The sequence below is a fragment of the Plasmodium berghei genome, assembly GCF_900002375.2.
Source record: "Plasmodium berghei ANKA genome assembly, chromosome: 5".
NCBI lineage: Eukaryota > Apicomplexa > Aconoidasida > Haemosporida > Plasmodiidae > Plasmodium > Plasmodium berghei.
The window spans coordinates 881,825-902,875 of NC_036163.2; the positions used below are offsets into that span (position 1 = coordinate 881,825).

The following is a 21,051-nucleotide window of genomic DNA, read 5'->3' on the forward strand; positions in this document are numbered from 1 at the left end:
TGCATATGCAAATCCACATGTATAATGGGATTTTAAAGTTGTGTGTAAATGTTTGTATATATATATTATATGTTTGTAAATGTCTGAATATAGTAAATTTAGACAAATATGGGAAAACCGCAATATTTGAAGAATATATATGGTTGTAAATTTTAACAAATTTATTGAAGATATTTAATAAAATAATTTTTTTAGTTATATTTTTATAATTGTTTTATTATTATTGTTATTTATATGAACGTTAATAATTTTATCATTTTTTTTTACGCTTTTACTTTTTTTAGTATTTTTTTTATGGTATTAAAAATACGTTGTTTATGTAACTCAATATGCATATTTATATAGGTATATATTTTTCATCATTTTCCGCTAAATGCTTCATAATTTTAATAGATATTATATTCCTATGTATAAGCGTGGCATTTATATAACACTTTGTTAATATACGAATGATCACATGCATAATTACATATTTATATGCATGTTTATGTGCACACGCCAATGTATCAGTTTTGTCATATTAAACTAGTAAAATGATGTTTATTTCATTAATAGAATATATATAGTATATACCCCTACATGTATATCCATGGATATACTTATGTATGTACATGCATATTATGAATAAAAATAATATATAGTGTAGTTTTATTTTATTTCTGCTAAAAAAATTATGATCGGTTAAAATAGCGTGGAAATTTTATTGATTTAAATATTTTCAGTTATTACAAATTTGTTGTAAAATTGAACGGAAAAAAACAATAAATAAAATAATAATATAAAAACGAAATAGATATAGTGTATGTATCCTTATATTATATAGGATAGATGGTACGCAAAAATAGTTTAATTTATTAATATAATATTGGTAGAAAAATAATTTTTTTTTTTGTATTTTGATGGATATTAAGAGGGTTGATATGTATTAAGCTGTTTCAGAGGATTCTTCTTCAATTTGTTTTTTGTCTAAAAGTTTTTTTTTTTTTTCTATATTTTTATCCATTTGTACCATTAAATTATATAAGAAATCACAATTAATTGAGAATTCTTTATTTTTTACAATAGTATACAAATCTATATATTTAAGAATAAATAATTTAGCAAGCCTGAATTTAAAAACTGGATTATTTTTACTTTTTTCATCTTCTTCGATTTCATTAATTGGATCATTATCAATATCCATTTTTTTTTTATAATCTTCTAATTTGTCAATTAATTTTTCAATTAATAATTTATTTTCATTCTCATTTTTCTTAGAATTAGTAATGGTTTCATCATCATCGATTTCCCAAAATTCGCCCTCTCTTCTTAAATATATTTTGTTAATTTCGAGTAAATAATTGTTCATATTTTTTAAAAGGGTGTAATTAGTAGATGCGTTTTTATTAGATGTGTTATTCAATTCGTTAGATGTAATATTTGATTTGGGTACTTGATTTGAATCGGTTATATTTGTAAGGGGTGTTAAGGATGTAGATTGGGAATTATTTGTATTGTCAAAAGGGATAGTATCTAGAACTTTTGTGTATTGATAAATATTTTTAGTAACATTTTGATTATTTTGATTTATTTCATAATAATAGCTCATTATATTATTTAATGTTTCATAGTTTTCAATTATATTTATTAAATTATAAAGAGGTGAATTACTATTTATTATTTTTTTACTATATTTATTAGCTTCATTTTCGATATCAGGATACTGATTAGTTGTTTCTACCATATCTATACTTATATTTTTAAATTGGAAATTCGTATCAAAGTTATCTTTAGATTGCTTTGTTATAATTTTTTTTTTCCAAATATACCAACAATATTCTGTATATAATAATGATTTAAAATGATTATAGTTTTTCGAATGCTCTAAATAATTAATTAAATCTGTCATAAAATTGTACATAATTTCTTTAGTTTTTTCGCTAAATTTTTTTGAATTATTTGTTTTATTTTCGTTTATATTCCAAGTTTGAAATTTATTAATATTTTTGGAATTATTTTGTGAATTATTTTTTGTATCGAGATCTTTAGATTTTATATTTTTACTATCATGACTATTCTTCATTGAAATTGTGGTAGTACTTGTATTACTGTTAATATTTTCTTTCATATCTTTTTGATTTAATTTTATTATTCTTATGTTTGGTGAAATATTAGTGTCTTCATTAATATTGTTATTAGAAAATGTATTATGATTTTTATTTCCAGTATTTGTGTCTTGATTATTTGTTATTTTTTTTTTCATTAATATATTAAGTTCGCAATTTAAAAAATTTAATGCCATAAATATTTTGAAAAAATATATGTTTAAAAAATTTTCATCATATATTAGCATATTATATATATGTCTATTTCCTAAAAAATCAAAATTTGCATTATATAGATATTCTTTTATAGTATTTATATTTAATATATTTGTTTTTTTTAATTTTTTTGTATATGAATAAAATGTTTTAAATGCATTATATATGTCTTCTAATTCTGTTTTTACTTCTGTAATGAACATTTCTGGATATTTTATAAACATAATAATATAGATATATGAAATATATACATTATAATTTTCAATTGGTTTATCTTTGACATTGATTTCTTCATGTAAAGTTATTTTTTGATTTTTCTCTGGGTTTAAATCGTCTAGAGCTATATCGCTTATTTTTCTTTTATGGGTGCAGTTTTGATTTTCATTATTTTCTTCGATATTTTTTTTAACAGGATTTGGTTCATTTTGCTCAGACTCCATCTGAGCATCTAAAATAGATGCAGATGTGTTATTTGAATGAATTATACTATATTCATTTTGTGTTTCCTGATTTTTATTATGATTATAAATTTCGTTATATTTCAATTGATATGCACTAGTTTGGTCATGTTGATTTAAACTTTCACTTGGGAATAATTGATTTTGTACTTTGGAACGAATAATATTTTTTAATTGTTCATAATTTCCAATATTTTTTTTAATGCTTAATTGGAATTGATCATAAATAACAGAGTGTTCATTTGTTGCATAAACATGAGATTTAAAAGAGTCGTAAAAAAAAAAATTAAGATTATTTTTTAAAGACTGTCTATTGCAAAATCCTAAGTGATTAATTGGCAAGCATTCAGATAACATTATATTTAGAAAAAATATATTTTGAGATTCTTTTTTTTCATTATTATTACATTTTTTTTGTAATATTTTAATAAAACCAATTAACTTTGCTCCGATTGTTTGTATTTTGATGACATCATTAAAAATAACATTATTTTGGAATTGTTTATATTTAGATATAAAATCATTTTTATTTTTTATAAAGAAATTGACAAAATATTTTATAAACTTAATCGGAATTATATTTGCAAAATCAGTTAAAATTTCAATAAAATAAGTTGTATTAAGATAATATGGAGTTAATAATAAGCAAACTTTTGAAAATATTACTATTAATTTAGCAATAAGTTTAGATAATGATACTTTCGAAATAATTGAAAAGAAAAATGCTTTTAATTCAGACATAAAAGTGTTTAAAATTTTATTAAAATTTCCATCGTTTATTTTTATTGGGTTTTCATTTTTATCTTCATATGTACCTATATTTTGAGTAGAATGTGATTGAAAATTTTCACAATTATTATTTGGTAATATATTGACAGTATCTTTAATGCTATTAGAATTTAATAAATTTTTATCAGTAAATAAGTTAATACCATATGAAATAACTGATTGTTCGTTTTTTTTATTATCTATATCATAACTTTGTAAATAGGGAATATTATGTTTTTCTTTATTTTCCTGCATTTGTGCATATTCAATAAAATGAAAGCATTTAGTTGTTATATTTTCATTTTGCAAACTATTTAGGAGTATTTTAAAATAATCTACTATGGATAATATTTCCTGATGGCCATTAAAAAAAAAAATTTTTTTTTTTAAATTACTGGTTTTGTTTGAATAATTTTGACACAGTTCTTCATAATTATCATTATTATTATTGATTGAATTTTTTTTTTTTAAATTTTGGTTGTCTGTAGACTTAATTATTTTTGCACTGTCTTTATTTATATATAATCCATTAATAAAAACATTGTAAAAAAAAATAGAATATGATCCGTCGTTTAATAATTCATTATTATTATTATTATTATTATCATATCTTTTTATATTATTTAAAAATAACTTATCTTGTTCATATTTATTTGAATATTCTTTTTCTGAGTTTAATATGTTTAAATAGTCATTAATTAAGATATTTTTTTTGTTTTTTCTTATTTTTTTTAAACTTTTTTTTTTTTTTTTTAATAATAATATCAAATTAAAGTGTTTTCTTTTTTTAATATTCTCTATTTTGTATTGTTTTAAGAGCATACACATTTTTTTATTAATAAGATTTGTATCAATATCTTCCCTATTTATATATGCACATTCATTACTTGTTTCATCGTGGTCATTATGGTCTATTAATTTTGATTTTTGATCTACACATTTTTTATCATTAGGATTTTTTTTCATTTTGATTATAATTCTTTTTATTATAGAATTTGAGTTTTTTCTTAACACTTCCAGTATGTTTTTAAAAAAAAAAATTGTAAGTAGCTATTTATTTAGCTAATTGGTCATTAATATATGTTATTCCTTGTTTTATATTTATTTAAAACTTGATAAATGCAATCCATTTATTTTTAAATGAGTAAAAAATATGATACTCTTTTTGTTTATGGAAAATATATGAAATACCAAGGGGATATATGTGTTTATATATGTACTTATTTCCGTGATGTTATTTTGATTTTATATTCTCACAATTTTGTTTTTAAACGAAAAAATGGATTGGTAAGGGAATATCGAAAAGAATTTTAAAATAACTGATTATTTAGTTGCATTATTAATTGAGTAAATGAATAAATACATTATATGTTATTCATGATAATAATAATAAATATGTGTATTATGTCATTTATCGCATCAAGCGTGTAAGCATAAATAAATAAATGAATATATATAATAATGCTGTGTTTAATTTTTTACCTTTCAAATCAATATTATTATTACGAATAAAAATACATAAATGTTGCCGAATTGTATAAAAAATTACTCAGCTTATAATTGTTTTAATGTTTTTTTACTCGTTATATAAATATATAATAATTTTATTCGTTATTTAAGAAAGGATATAAAAAAACAGTTTTTTATAATTTTATGTTTTTCAAAAAAATATGCTATTTTTGTAAAATTACTGTGTTTAAGGATAATATATAAAGCTAAATTGGCATTTACCAAAATAAATAACATAATTATATGGAATAATATTGCATTGTTATTGTAGTACTATAAAATTGTGAAAATAAACAATATTATTTACAAAAAGGGTTGAATTATGTGATTATTATAAAAAAATAAGGCAAATATAAATGGGAAAATATTTCGAAATGGTGAATACATTAAAAATAATAAATAAATAAATAAATAAATAAATAAATAAATAAATAAAAAAGTAAAAAATAAAAAAGTAAAAAATAAAATAATAAAAAATAAAATAGTAAAAAAATTCAAACAAAATAAAGCAAACAGCAGAATAAGTAAAAACAAAAATAGCAAAATAATGACAATAATTAATTAGCTAGTCGAGTGTAGTATACTAATTCGTCGGGAAAGATTAATGAATTGAATTTTTATAAAACCCGCATTTGTTTTCATTAGTAAAAATGAAATAAACAAGTGTGTATTATATTTGATTGGACTGAATGTGAATATATTTATAAAGCAGGTAAATAAAAAATGTTTCAAAATAAATTAATATAATAATATTTTTTACTAGACTTGAATGATAAATAATATCTTCACTAATTTTAAACAAGTATATTTCATATATCTATTTAAAGGATCTGTTATACAAAATTTATTTTGTTATAAGTTTGTGGTAATAACTTTTATTGAAGAAATTGATAAGGAACTTATAATACAAAATTAAATTAATATGAACCAAAAGGAGTTGAAACTAATTTACAGTGCTTTGGACATTGTATATTGTGTTGAATATGTCGGAAAATTTATTTTTGGTATATTATTAAGTATGAAATTATTTTTCTCATAAATAGAAAAGTAACTATATTGAATAGTACTTAACATATAATTGGATGTAGTATGTATATGTGTTACCATTGAAATAGTGATATGTTTTATTCTTTTGTATTTGTATACCTATTATTAAGGATTTACTTATTTTTTAATAAAAATATTGTCAAAAGAGTATTTTGAATCAATTTATATGATTAAGACATTTTTTTGTTTTATTAAATCATTTTCTAAAGCAATTATCTCATTTTTTTTTTGAAAATCCCTTTAATTTTAATGAAGAATTATGGATATATAAAAAAATACAGACGAATTTGGTCAAATAAATATTTACTTACTATTATATTAGAAAGATAGTTGAACTAAAAAAAAAAATAAATAATAATAAAAATATATATATATTATAATAAAATAATACTTATATTGAAAATATGAATACATAAAAAATTACACATTTGAACTTACGGTACACAATGCCATCAATTTCTGATAATGAGACGTTAAGATCGAGCATTTTGAAATAGGTAGAACTTCGATAATTCATAATACGTTTATGGACCTTATATTCAAAGCTATTATGATATTTTTCTTTTTCTTCCAAAATGGATGAATTACGATTCCATATTTTATTAAATCGTGTAGTTAAATGACCATCATTTATATAATCTACATAACTATAAAGTAAGAATGGAAATGAACTGAGCAAAATTAATAACATTGTTGTTCCAAAAAAAAATATTTTATATTTTATACATTTTGATAGTAGAGTATCCGCTTTTATTTCTAATTCTATTATTTTTTTATTTTTGTCGGATATGTATTCAATTAATGTTGATGGCATTTTTGTCTCCTTTTTTTTAAAAAAAATGTTTTTTATTTTATTAGGCCATAATTTATTTAATTCTTCCTCTTTTTCTTTATCTTCTTTTCGTTTTATGATTTTATTATCTATATCCTCTTGAGTTGTGATATAACGATTTAGCATTTTTTGATATAATTCATGATCGGGCCCTATTACTTCAGGTTTTTCGGTTACATCATTTTTGTTATTTTTATTGAACTTATCAATTAGTTTCATTTCATTCTGTCCTTTAATTTTAATATTTTGATCAGAAAGGTTATTAGAACTTTTAATGTTTGTTGAATCGTTTAAAGATTCTTTTTTTTTTGATCTAAATATGTTGCAAATCCAATTAAACATTCGTTTAACTCCAAAAATTTTATCAAAAAAATTTAATATAGGGCTAATAATTATTACGCTATCTACATTTTTTATGCTTAATGCCAAAATAAACACGATAAGGAAAATCAATTTTTTATATGACATTATACAAATATAAAATATACCTAATTATTATAATTCATTTGTATACAAAATGACATATTGTCATATATTGTTTAACTGTTAGTTTATATTTTTGTGGTAGATATTACATAGATAGATATAATTTTTATTTATTAATTATAACCATTAATATATCAATGAATTTAAGAGCACTTAGCAATGTTCATAAAAATATATATTATTTATTTTTGTTGTATATTAAATACTGCTTATGTAAGATTTAAAAAATAAAAAAATTGCCTATTAATAAATTATCTACGACAATAAAAAATAATAATAGAAAAATAATACATATCATTAAATAAAAAATTTATAATAAACTTTTTATATTACTATTCCATTTTTATGTTTTTTTTTAATATATAATAAATTTTGGTAAATATATGCATATCAAATAATAAAAGAAAGGTGTGGTTTTTTCTTTTATTTTATATTGGCAAATTTGCTAGTTTCATGTGTTACTGCTTTAAAAATGAGTTAGTAAAATTTCTAGACAAAAGAAAACTAAAAGATTGCTTAAGCAGTTTTTACAGGCATAAGAACCTGAAAAAATATATAGCATAATTGTAGTACTATTATTGCGATTTACTTGTGAAAAATGAGGTTATAGAATTATAAAATGATATACTTAAAAATAAATTATTATCCTAATCTATTTATATTGCATTTTATTTTATATTTTCTATTAATGCATAGTAAATATTTTTTAAAGGTTATTATAATTTTAATAGTTTATTATAATGTTACATCATATATATGCGGAGAAAAAAAATTGATATATATATATTTAAAAAGAAACATAAAAGAAAAAATAGTATATGAAATATAAAATTTGTGTTAAATTATTTAATATTATCATTAATATAAATATATAAAATTATATTTTCTTCACAAAAATAAAAAATGTAATAGTGTTATAATATAATGCATTATACACAATAAATTCGAATTTATTTTTTACTATAAAGAGCCCCCTTAATATTTTATATATGTATTAATCACATTTTCAATGTATTTTTTAATATGAATAATATGAAATTATTTATAAAATAAAAATAGTTTTTATAATAATATACACGATAAAAACAGGAAACGAAAAAAGAGCATTATTTTAATGTAGCTTTGGTATTAGACCGTTAGAATAAAAAAATGTGAATATAAATATATTCTGTAATTGAAGCATGAAGCATGTTTTGATCTAAAAAAACATATGCTGTGTAAAAATAAAAACAATTGAGCAGATAGATTGGTAATCTAATAATATTTAACTTAAATCATTGTCGTCTTATTGGTTTGGATAATTATATTAATTCAATTTTACAGTATATGGGGCAGTTGGGGTTCGTTTACTATTGTTATTTGGCGAGCTAGATGGCTTATATCCATCCGAAATTGGAGTAAATGATATGGGGTTTCTTTTTTGGGAGGTATTACCTAAATTACCCTTTGAGGGGGGGCTATTGTCTGTTTTTTTTTTTGGTAAACTTTTGTTTTTGTCTATTTTATTAGCCCATGGTGATTTTTCGAAACCTCCATTATTTTGATAATGCATTACACCAAATGTAGTAGCAATTGCTAATGCTACTGTTGCAGCCAATGTAGATATAAATGCAGCTTTGTTATTTTTAATTTTTTTAATAAATGCATTATCACCACTTTTAGTTACTTTTTTTGAATTTGCGGGTTTAGCTTCAACATAATTATTAGATCCTGGGGTTAACACTTTTATGGCCAATAAAAAGGCAACAAAATATAATGCTTTTGCTAGTTTCATTTTTGTATAAGTAAAAAAATTATAATATAATAATATAAAAAAAATATAATAAGGGAATTAATGTAATTATAAGAGTTTATTATAATAATAAAATAAAAAGCAAAATGCAATAAATAAAATTAAGATAGTAATATTTAATATTTTTAGTAATTAAAAATATTTTTTTTAAGGATAAAAAAAATTATGGTATTTATACTATATATATTTTTTTATTATACATTTAAATAGAATTTAATATATTTTTTTGTGAAGCTATGATACAGAGTTATATTCTTAATATAGCCATTTGTTAGCTTTATTGTTTTTTTATTATTTTTTTTCTTAATTGCATATTTTAATGTATTCTTTGGATTGCATGCTAAATAATATATAGTGCATTATTAATTGCCAAATTTTATAGGTTTTTTATTAAATAATAATTTTCATCGGGATAATTATATTTTAAAGATAATAAGTACCAAAATTATAATAGTGGATGTTGGGTTTTTTTGATAACAATATAAAAATTTAACGATAGAAATAATTAAGAAAAATAATGTATATAAAAAAAGCATATAATATATTTTATTAATATAATAGTAATAATTAAATATTCTATATAAATTTTTGTTATTAGAAAATTTCCTGCACTATAAGAAAATATAAATTTAATAAGGCACTTTTTTAAAATACTACATTTACACTTGTTATTGAAAAATTAATTAATATCTAGCTAACTAAATATTTATATATATGTACATATAATTAATATACATAATATTAAGAATTTTGTAAACATTTCAATTTATTATCATTTGTTTTGAAAACATTTAATTCATAAATGTTTCTAATAGAATTTATAGTGATAATAAATGATTAATATAATAACATAACATTATTATAATGATATAGTGTATATAAGACATTAAACAAATAAGATAAAATAAATGAATTAGTTATATATTTATCGTTTAATAAAACATATATATAATGAATGTAAAAGGAAATATAAAAAATAATTTCAAGAAATAAGCAAATGTAAATTTTTCATATTTAAAAATTTGTTTAATATTACAAGTTTAAGTAACTACGTATTTCCTTTATTTGGAATTATTTAATTTTATCCTATTATTATGTTATGACATATTAAGTAGCATTAAAAATTATATTTGTATGAAAAGGTTTTTGAAATTCTTAAATTCATACACAATAAAAAGAATATTTGCATAATATCAGCATAGCTAAAACATAATAAATGCTAATAAATTGTATAAAAAACAAATGCTCATATTTAGTTTTTTGGGCATTAAATTATTACAAGACATTATAATGTTTTCTTTTTAAAAAAAATGAAAAAAAATTTTCCCAAATGTGCGATCGGGGGAATATATATGTGTGTATATGCATTGCTTTCTTTAGTGTTTATGTATTTTTTGTATGTGGATATTGGATGGTAATTCTGCGCATAAATTGTGTTATTATCTTTTTGGCTAGTATGTGTCTTATAATATAGTATGTAGGAATGACCTTAAAATATTTTTGGGGTGTTAGTTATATATGGTAAAATGTTTCTTATATATTATAACCATAATTATAAAAAATAATTTATAAATAAATAAAGGTGTTTTTATTTTTAATAAAATTTAGAAATTTTTTTATTTCCCATCCTTATGAAACATTGTAATAATAAATATATGCGAAATTATATATAATATCCTTGTTTGTTATTTTGATTGACGAAAATATTCTATAATTAATATATTAAGTTTTCTCAATTTTTTATGAAATATTATTTGAAAGGAGTATATTTTTTTTAAAATAAAAAGCGACAATAGTAAAAAAAATCAAATAAGAGATTAATAAAATACATAGCATTATTTATAATAATAAGTAACAATAATAATGCTGTGGCAAAAAAATTAAATAGACAAATGAACAATTTATTTAAAAAGGAAAAATAAAATAGTAAAATATTGTTTATGTGTCTTGGGTATATACATGTGAATGAGAATATAAATTAAAGTCACAAATAAATTGCGTTATTTTTTATAAATACACAGTTTTAGTGTTCCTATAATTCAGCAAATATTGATGAAATATTTGTTATTTTATTGTTTATAGAAATATGCCTAATAAATAGGAAAATTACTATTACGTGAGTGCTATTTTTAATAATTAAATATATTTTATAAGCTTAATGAAAAGTAAAATTATTTTTAGAGAACTCAAATCATCGTTTGGACATGCTTAATCAAGTTAATTGCAGATAAATATGATGTGTAACTACATATATGTGAATAAGTGCATTTTTCTTTTTATGAATAAGCATAAAAATTTAATTAAATAAGGATTTAAATGTAACATTGTTCTATCGATGCATGTATAGAAAAAATTATAATACTTATGAAAAAGGGACCACGACATTAAATAAGGACATATATATAATTGAAATGGAAACATGCACTTTCTAATATTATTCCATAAATATATGTATATATATAAACATACAATAAATAACTAGAGCAAAGATGCATGTTGCAATTAATATAAATTAAAAAATAAAAGCACACTCATTTAATATATTATATATAATATAAATATATTAATCGATTAAAAATATTCAAATATGGAAAAAACTTATATAAATTTTTATATTTAAAAACGTTTATCTCAGTTAAATTACACAAATTAGCAATCCACACCCATTTATATATACATGTATATATCCTCATCGGATATATGTAATTTTTTTTACATAGTAAATATACAAGAAATATATTTTTTGAAAATTGTAATAATGCAGCCTTTCATCATTTTGTTATACAAGTGTTCAAAACATATGTAGGATATATTTTCGTTTTGTTTTTTCTGAACATATATAATTATATCATTTTTATTATATAGTTAATTGAAGTATGAATTAAATTTATTTAAAACATATCATTAAAAATTAAAATAATGAATATAAGGCATTGTTATTAAATGATTGCATAGATATTTTTATTTTATTTTTCGGGTTTGGTTATCCTTATTTTGACAAAATATTCATAAAACAACTTGATAGATTAGTTAATAATTTTTATAGAATTTATTGGAATTTTATATATCTGTTTCTTGCGAAATAATCATTTCTTTCACTTGTCCATATAAACCAATGCTTTTCTTTAATCCATACATCAATAAATGAATCTAACCACATATCAAACAAAGTTTGTTTCTCAGCTTTCCATCGTCCCCAAGAACTTGATTTATGATCTATAATTTGTTGTTCTTTTTTCATTGACCAATCATTCCATTCGACCATCTCTTTATTTATTCGAGCTCTCCAGGCAATCCAATCATTTCGTTCTTCACAATTATAATGTTTGACCCAATTTTCTTCCCATTTTGCCCATTGATCATCTTCTTCTCGTTTCCATTCGGATGATATCCATTTGGTTATGATTTGATTTCTCCATTTTAACCATTCCTTAATACTCCATACATTTAAATAAGATTCATTATAAGATGCCCATTCATCCCAATCTTTTCTGATTAATTCTTTTCCTTCTGTTCTCATCCATTCATCCCATTCACGTTCATCTAATGTTTGATTTCTTTTTAGAATATCTGATTTTATTATTTTTTCTAAATCCGGACTATAATGTGTCCATTTAAATTCAATATATTTCATATATTCATTCCAATCTCTTTCTTTTGCTGCTAGCCATTTTAATCTTTCTTTTTCGATAATATCATTAAAATTTTGCCATTCTGTTTCTGTTTTTTCTTTCCATACTTCCCACTCATTTGCTTTCCATTCTTCTGTTTTCATTGGGTCGGCGAAGTAATATTCTACGGCGTTTTGGGAATTTCCTTCACAATCGAATGGATTTAATTGAAACTAACAGGGTTAAAATATATACATGTATATTGTTGATGTATAAAAAAAAGGCGGGTTTTATGAATAAAACATATTACATAAATAAAGAGTAATAGAAAATACGTTTATTTTTTATATTACCTGTGAAAGGTTACTCAAGAAGTTTGAGCTATTTGCCACAATACACATAAGTGATGCCCCAATAGAACTGAGAAGACTAGGTTTGGGGGGTTTATGGTGAATTTTCCTTACTCTTAATTCTCTTTGAGCTTCAGATGATATTGAATCTGGATTATTATGAAGAGGGTTCAAAGGAGGGCGTGAAATAGAAGGGGGGAAACGAGAATGAGAAGGGGACTCATTTTGTGCGATATGAGAAGTTTCGTATAATTGCTTATAATATGGATCCATTTTGAAGATATTTTATAATATTAATGATAAAATTGATAATAATAATACTTATTATTATTGAAGAAACTAAAAAATATAGTATAAAAAATTAGAAAATGGGCTATATATTTTAATTTATTAGTTATATATTTTTTTAATTTATTAGTTATACATTTTCATATAAATATATACACTAAAAGATGGTCGATGTTTCAAGTTTTGGAAAATTATATGGAAATAAAATAAAAAGGTATTGTTGACGGTTAATTAAACAAAATAAAAATGCGAAAGTATAAATAAGCGCGCGTAGACTCAAATGCACACAGAACATCAAAATGTACAGAAAAATAAAAGATTAAAAACAATATACATATAATATTTACAGATTTATATTTATATAATAAATATAGTACTTATAAATTAATAATAAAAAATATCAAATATTTATTTTAAAAAAAAAATTCATTTATATAATGAGAATTTTTTTATACATTTAATTTATGGAATAATTTTTTATTTTATTTTATTTTTTATTAATATTATTTTTTTATTTATGATTTTTTTTTTTATTATTATTTTTTTTTTTATACATGTTTTATGCATGAATAAAAAGAGAAAAATACAATATGCCGATTAAATAAAAATACAAAAATTAATGCCTACCCTTTTATGAAAGCGCATATCTAAATAAAAATAATTTATAAACGCAACGAGGTATGTTCTAACAATGTTCTAATTATATTCTAATTATATTCCAATTTTATTCCAATTTTATATTTTTTCTAGTAGTAAAAAACTCAAAAAAATCATAATAAATAATAAAAATTATAAAAAAAAACAAAAAGATACAAAAATATATATAAACGTATATGTAAAATATAATAGAAAACTTTGCATTATGCGGAACACACATTATAAAATAAAAATAATAGATAGATCTAGAGTAAACATATGGAAAACATTTAAAATAATTACGCAACTTTTTATATAAATAGAAAAATATAATATAAATAATAGAATTAAAAGATACTAAAAAGATAGTTCATTATATAATTAAAAATTTTGATTCTTTAGTCGACAATTTTTAAATTTAATTATCTAAATGTTATTTTATGGTACCACATTTTTGATAAAAAATAACCTAAGTACATATAATATAAAATATTATTATTTATAATTTTATTTGTATATTTATGAAAAAACAAAAATATTTTTTTGCGTTTTTTTGACTCATTTATTGGTAGAAATCAAGGGAATAACAAGTAATAAAAAATTGTATTTATTTTGTTTGATAGGTTTATATGCATGCAACAATAGGATATTATATAAATATAATGATATATTCATTAAAAATATAAAACCAACAATAAGATTAATGCATTATTTAAGTGAGCAAATAATTAAAGTATATTTATATGTGAATTTATCTTATTAAATATATTTTTGATAAATCTATATGAATTATAATATGAACAATTAACAACAAACGGTAATAATGATAATAATTTATTTTTATACACTCATTAAATATTTTAATATTTTTTTAACTATCGTATGATTTTATAGGTATCATATTTAAGATAAAATTATTATATATTTAAATCATGCATAAGATAAAAATATTTATACAAATATTCTGACAAAAAGTTAAAACCAAACATTTTTTTATTTAAAGGTGAATATTATATGATATTAAATATTACTATAATGACATATCAATTGTAAAACTAACAAAGCAAATTAAAAAAACAATTTTTGAACATTTATATTTTAGTATACATAAATTTCTCGATTTATAACTATAAACCAGTAATGTGTAATAAATGAAAATATATACACATGAATTTTAAAAATTATTCCAATGCATAATTTTTCGGATAGTAAAAAATCAAAATGATTTTTCATTTTAGTGTTTTGTTAGTTTTTCAATTTATATTATGAATGAGCTATGTTTTGCTCCTCAATCCAAGCATTCCATTTTTTTTGATTTATCCAATTATTAACAAAATTTTTTACCCATTGTTTATACAAGATATGTTTATCATCTTTCCAAATTAAATATTCATTTAATACATTTTCAATAAATTTGTCGTCCTTAATTTTGACCCAATTATTCCATTGGTTTCGTTCATTTTTTGTTCTGGTTATAAATTCATTATATTTTTTGTTATCAAAGTAGCAAATAAATTTGAACCATGTATTTTTTTCATAATCACGCCATTTTCGTGATTCTTCACGTTTCCAATCAAGCATGGACCATGATAAGATTTTATTTTTCTTCCATTTAATCCATTTATCTACAAACACATCATAAAATTTATTATGGCTTTCTAGAACCCATGTTTTCCATTCTATATAAATAAAATGAATTCCATTTGTTTTCATCCAATTGATCCAATGATTATCATCCCAATTAGAATAATTTTCTAGGATATTAGTACTAAATTCGGCATCAAATTTTTCGTTATAATGATTCCATTTATTTTCTAATTCATCTAAAAATGAATTCCATTCTACTTCTTTTTGTTCAATCCACTTATTTTTTTCATCATTAATTTCTAAATTAAAAGCCATCCAATCATCTTCCAAAGTATTCATCCATTTTTTCCATTCTTTATTTTTCCATTGTATTGTTTGTTCTTCATCGTATTCTTCTAAATCTGAATCAGATGATTGATCGCCGTCATCATCATCATTTTCGTCGCTATTTTCATCATCGTTATTACGAGAACATTTCTTTTTTTCCTGACAAAATAAATGTGGAAATAATTTTTGTATTAAATAAGATAAAAGGGTAATATCTATGAGTCTGGTGTATATATAATTTGTATTAAAATGGTAAATATATTATTCTCATCAAATTATATAAGTTAAAATATGCATTTCATGACTTATATTTTATTGGTTAATTTATCGATTATTATTTATTTTTAGAATATTTTCAGAATTTATTATTTTATTTATATTACCTGATTAATTATGTAGTATAAAGCATACGCTGCTATAAAAATTTGCGTAATCCTTAAAAAAATTACGAATAACCTGATGAAAAATAAAGTATTCCTCTTTCTTTGAACAAGAGTATTGTTATAGAAATCCACTATTTGATTGGGTGTTTCATTTGCACCTTCTATGATTTGTTCCATTGTGGTTTATATGTTTTAGAAAAAATATTAATAATGGTAAAAAAAAATAACAATTTTAATTTGGAACCACGTATTTACATTCCAAAAATGTATATTATATAAATTATTTATTTCCATTCAATATATTATACAGAAAACAAAAAAATATTAATAAATATGTGTATGGTTCTTGATCAGAATATTAAAAAAAGGAAATATGTTTTTGGTATTATGTATGTATTATTTATTTTGACGAATTGTCATTTTCTACTAATATAAATATGTAAATATATATAATTTTAACATAAAAATAAATAAATGTTTCAAATAACTGAATATATAACGTTTGTTTCTTAATATTAATATATTTTATTTTTTTAAAATATTTTATTGGATATAAACATGAATATATATATATATTTAAGGCATATATTTATCGCAGTAGTTATTATCGTGATGTATTTATAATATTTAAAAGAATATACTAAACCTAAACCGGTTATATATATTGTATTTTATAGTCAAATAGTTTTTTTTCTATATATTTTATAGGACGCAATTATACACAAAAAATAATGATTTTATTACAAAAAAATAAATTTATTATATATATAAAACCATAATTAAATAAAATTTGATATATTATAAGTACAACATGATGCTAATAATTAGAATATTACTATGCAGGTTCAAAGAATAATTCTTAGGTGATACATATATTTTTTTTTAAATATATGGATTTAAATTTTTGAGATAGAATAATAAATATTTGGGGTTAAAGGATCAAAAATTATCTCAATTTTATTTTATAAATATATTTTTAACTTTATGTATTTATATATACTTAAATTGGTTAATATATTATCATAAATTTTGTGATTTTTGTTATAAGCTTACACTACAATTTTAGAGAAAAAAGTTGTAATTAAAAAATTATGAATAATTTAAAGCTTTTTATAAATTTTAACATGTTGTATTTATGCTTTAAGTTATTATTACTTTGATTTAGACATATTATCTATAAATTTAGCTTCAAGCATATTATAATATAGTTATGTTACTCTTTTTTTTATTTGCTTATTTTATTATACTCATTTATTGAAGTGTTGCTTATTATATATTTTATAAATATTAACATAAAATAAAAAAAAATATAGTTTTGTGTTTTTTCCAATTTACACAACTTTTGAAATTAATAAAATAACATTTTTCATAAGTTAAAAAACAATATAATAAACAATACTATATAATTTCATAAAAAGGTGCACAAAATGCTTAATCTCATTTCCAGGAGGGAATAAAACAAATTGTCTCAAAGTTATTATGCATAGTAAATGAAATATATATTATGTTTGATTAATTTGAATTATATAAAAATATATTTTTATAACTTTATGATCACAATACAATCATTATAGTATATATTTTTCTACAGAGATCTATCTCATTATATTTCTTTATTTCTTTCTATATATACAGACAGAGGATACATATATATATTATTAAAGATTTAAAAAAAAAATAAAATATTATATCTTATATATTATTAATAAGCAAAGTGAAAAACATTATATTTGCTTTTTTCAACATTACATTGGTTGGGAGTATAGGTTAATAAAATAGTTTGCTCATTGTTCAATTGTAAATTAGCTTGAAAATTTTAATATGTTGATAGAGAAATATTATATGAAATTTGAAGTAAGGTAAAATAATAATGATTTTATTTTCGTTTCTATAAATATATAAAAAATACAAATTATTTAATACGTTTTTTTTTCAAATAGGTATGGAGAAAAATATGTTCATTATTTTTGACAAATGAAAAAAATATTAAAATTATTTAAGATTAATATAAGACACGGGCCAAAATATATTATATATAATGTGGATAAGTGCTTGTATTAAATGTTTTATTACAAATAATGTGTAAAAAAAATAAATAATAAGCATAAATATTTATATATTTTTATAATTTATAAAAAAAATGAATAACCATTTAGACATAATTACAAACAATGCTTTAAATATTAAATTGTTGGTCAAACCTATTGCATGTTTGTTGAATTTTCTAATATATAGTTTTATATTCATTACAAATCATAAACATAATAAATGATGTTAAAAAGTATATAGAGAAAAAATATTTTTAGGATATTACTGGTTCTTTTCTTGGCTTTCAATTTTATTTAAAGGTATCATTTTGTTATATAATTTAGTTTTCGTCTCAGATTATATATTTTTTATTCTTAATCGAGTTATCAAGTCCCCATAGATACACATATTATCATTATTGATAGTGAATATATAATATGTTGGTATCCTATTATATAAAGTGCAATTCCTTTCAATGTAGTAAATAATTTTTTCACAGCATCATATTTGCCTTCTGGTGTTTTTTGGTTTATTATGCTTTCGAATAAAAGTCGTTCAGTTTCATTATATAATTGATCTCGTAATGTTACATATATTTTATTAGTACTACGTATTCTAGTCAATATATCTGGTTCACCATCATGATCAATTAAATTCACACAATCACTTTCCTCTACTAATACAACTGAATTTTCTCCTATTTGATTATTTTTTATATATAACTATCTATCCCTAATTTTTGTTAGTTTACATGGTGGTTCAACTATGATATATTTTTCAACAACAAATGATGAAGGGACATTTCTTTTCTTTTTTTTATCCCCTTATCATCCTCATCTTCATCGTCATGATTATAGGAATCGTCATTGTCATATTCATTATCTAATAATTATATTGTATTTTTTATTTTAATAATGTTTCAATATTTTTTTTGAATGTATGTTTTTTATAAATATTTTTGTCTTACCTTCCATATACTCTTCAAATGGGTTATATGGTTTTCTAAAAAATGAGTCAATTTCCTTCTTTTGATTATCTATATTATCTTCCCTATCATTGTCTTTAAGTGCATCAATTTCTGATTCGATTTCCTTAGAGTATGGAATAACTTCTGGATCATCTTCTAAATAATCACATTCATCATCTGATTTTTGCTTTAATAAACAGGGTATATATGGTTTTATAATAAGTAGTTTTCGAAAAACTTTTTTTACTAATTTTTTTGATTTTCTTGTTATTTTTAATTTATAATTATGATTACATAATATCGTTAGTATTTCCTCAAAAATGCTTACATTTTTATCGTCATTTTGATTATATTGATTTTTTATTTCATATTCATTTGGGCACAATATGGTTTCTTCAGTGGTCAATTCCTTTACGGGGTTATCATTTATTAGCAATATTTTGTTTTCATTTTTTGTTTTATTTTCAAGAGATGTAGCGAATGATTCCTTAAAAAAATGAAAGGATAGGAAAAGACAAATATATATAATATATATATTAAAATTATATATAGTCATATAATTATAAATAGTATATATTAATAGTTTCTTTTATTTTTTTTTAAATTGTTACATTTTTAAAATATAGGAATATACATATTAGGACAAAATATGGAAACATATTTACAGGTTTTTTCGTGTCATTTTTATTTGTCCTTTTTTATCATTACATGTCTAATATAATAATATATACACTTCCTTTATATATTAATTAGTAATTATGTTTGATTTTTTAATACTAAAAAATTTCAATAGACATTACATAATTATTAATATAATAGAGGATGTATTTGCAAATATATGGATATTATTCATGGAATTTAATATACATTTGTTTTATACACACATTAATTTTTCATAAAATATAAAATAGTTAAAATTATTTTTATGTCTTTAAAAAAATTTCAAATAATAAATTAGGAAAAAACAATTTTATTTTCGAAATATCAAATAAAAATTGAACAAATTATATTTGTTACAAATTCCATATATAGAGTAATCCTAAAAATGTTGCATATAGAATAAAAAAATAAAAATTATATTATTTATAATTTTTAATATAATACTTTTCTTTTTCAATGACCATAAAATTAACAATAATTAAAACACATTATTTAATATATATAACCAAGATAACTAAATGTGTAATTGTATGTTGTTATTTTGGGTGGTGGTATAGATTAAGGAATAGTTGTTATAAATTTAATTAATAATATATAATTGAAATATTATAAATGCTATTAAAATGTTGAAATTAAAAACCAAAGAAAAAATGTGACAAATATTTTTATTCGTTTTAAAATTTTTTTTATAAAATGTTATGTTATATTAAAAATTTATATATGGCCATATAGTTGTCTATTTTTTGTTTATATATATAATAATATAAAGCAAAATTTTTTTGAATAATATATTACAATACTGCTTTATTTATCATTAAAAAATAATGGGATATAAATAACAATATTTATTATTTATAACTTCACAATTTCGAGTATTTATTTATAGAAAATTTCACAATTATATGGATATTTACAAAATAAGTATATACAAAAATAATATGAGGATATAAAAACATAAAACCATTTCGGCGTTAGTATATTATAATTTTATATGAGCACAATATATAGGAATATTTTATTTT

The 21,051-nt window shown here is 20.2% G+C and overlaps 6 protein-coding genes across 6 annotated transcripts; all 6 read right to left on the minus strand.

Moving 5' to 3' along the window:
* Positions 1 to 925: 925 nt before the first annotated feature.
* PBANKA_0524000 (conserved Plasmodium protein, unknown function) lies at positions 926 to 4,492 on the minus strand (the record flags this gene model as incomplete). The annotated part of the gene is made up of 1 exon (XM_034568497.1): positions 926 to 4,492. One exon carries the CDS (start codon positions 4,490 to 4,492, stop codon positions 926 to 928), a length of 3,567 nt encoding a protein of 1,188 aa, XP_034420481.1.
* Positions 4,493 to 6,400: 1,908 nt separating this feature from the next.
* On the minus strand, positions 6,401 to 7,382 carry PBANKA_0524100 (conserved Plasmodium protein, unknown function; the record flags this gene model as incomplete). Its single annotated transcript, XM_034568498.1, has 2 exons — positions 6,401 to 6,417; positions 6,521 to 7,382. The coding sequence occupies 2 exons, from the start codon at positions 7,380 to 7,382 to the stop codon at positions 6,401 to 6,403; spliced, it is 879 nt and encodes a 292-aa protein (XP_034420482.1).
* A 1,324-nt stretch (positions 7,383 to 8,706) lies between these two features.
* Positions 8,707 to 9,174, minus strand: PBANKA_0524200 (early transcribed membrane protein; the record flags this gene model as incomplete). The annotated part of the gene is made up of 1 exon (XM_034568499.1): positions 8,707 to 9,174. One exon carries the CDS (start codon positions 9,172 to 9,174, stop codon positions 8,707 to 8,709), a length of 468 nt encoding a protein of 155 aa, XP_034420483.1.
* Positions 9,175 to 12,241: 3,067 nt separating this feature from the next.
* PBANKA_0524300 (tryptophan-rich antigen) lies at positions 12,242 to 13,426 on the minus strand (the record flags this gene model as incomplete). The annotated part of the gene is made up of 2 exons (XM_034568500.1): positions 12,242 to 13,036; positions 13,157 to 13,426. 2 exons carry the CDS (start codon positions 13,424 to 13,426, stop codon positions 12,242 to 12,244), a joined length of 1,065 nt encoding a protein of 354 aa, XP_034420484.1.
* Positions 13,427 to 15,340: 1,914 nt separating this feature from the next.
* PBANKA_0524400 (tryptophan-rich antigen) lies at positions 15,341 to 16,551 on the minus strand (the record flags this gene model as incomplete). Its single annotated transcript, XM_034568501.1, has 2 exons — positions 15,341 to 16,150; positions 16,375 to 16,551. 2 exons carry the CDS (start codon positions 16,549 to 16,551, stop codon positions 15,341 to 15,343), a joined length of 987 nt encoding a protein of 328 aa, XP_034420485.1.
* Positions 16,552 to 19,165: 2,614 nt separating this feature from the next.
* PBANKA_0524500 (conserved rodent malaria protein, unknown function) lies at positions 19,166 to 20,028 on the minus strand (the record flags this gene model as incomplete). The annotated part of the gene is made up of 3 exons (XM_034568502.1): positions 19,166 to 19,284; positions 19,370 to 19,856; positions 19,981 to 20,028. 3 exons carry the CDS (start codon positions 20,026 to 20,028, stop codon positions 19,166 to 19,168), a joined length of 654 nt encoding a protein of 217 aa, XP_034420486.1.
* Positions 20,029 to 21,051: the final 1,023 nt, after the last annotated feature.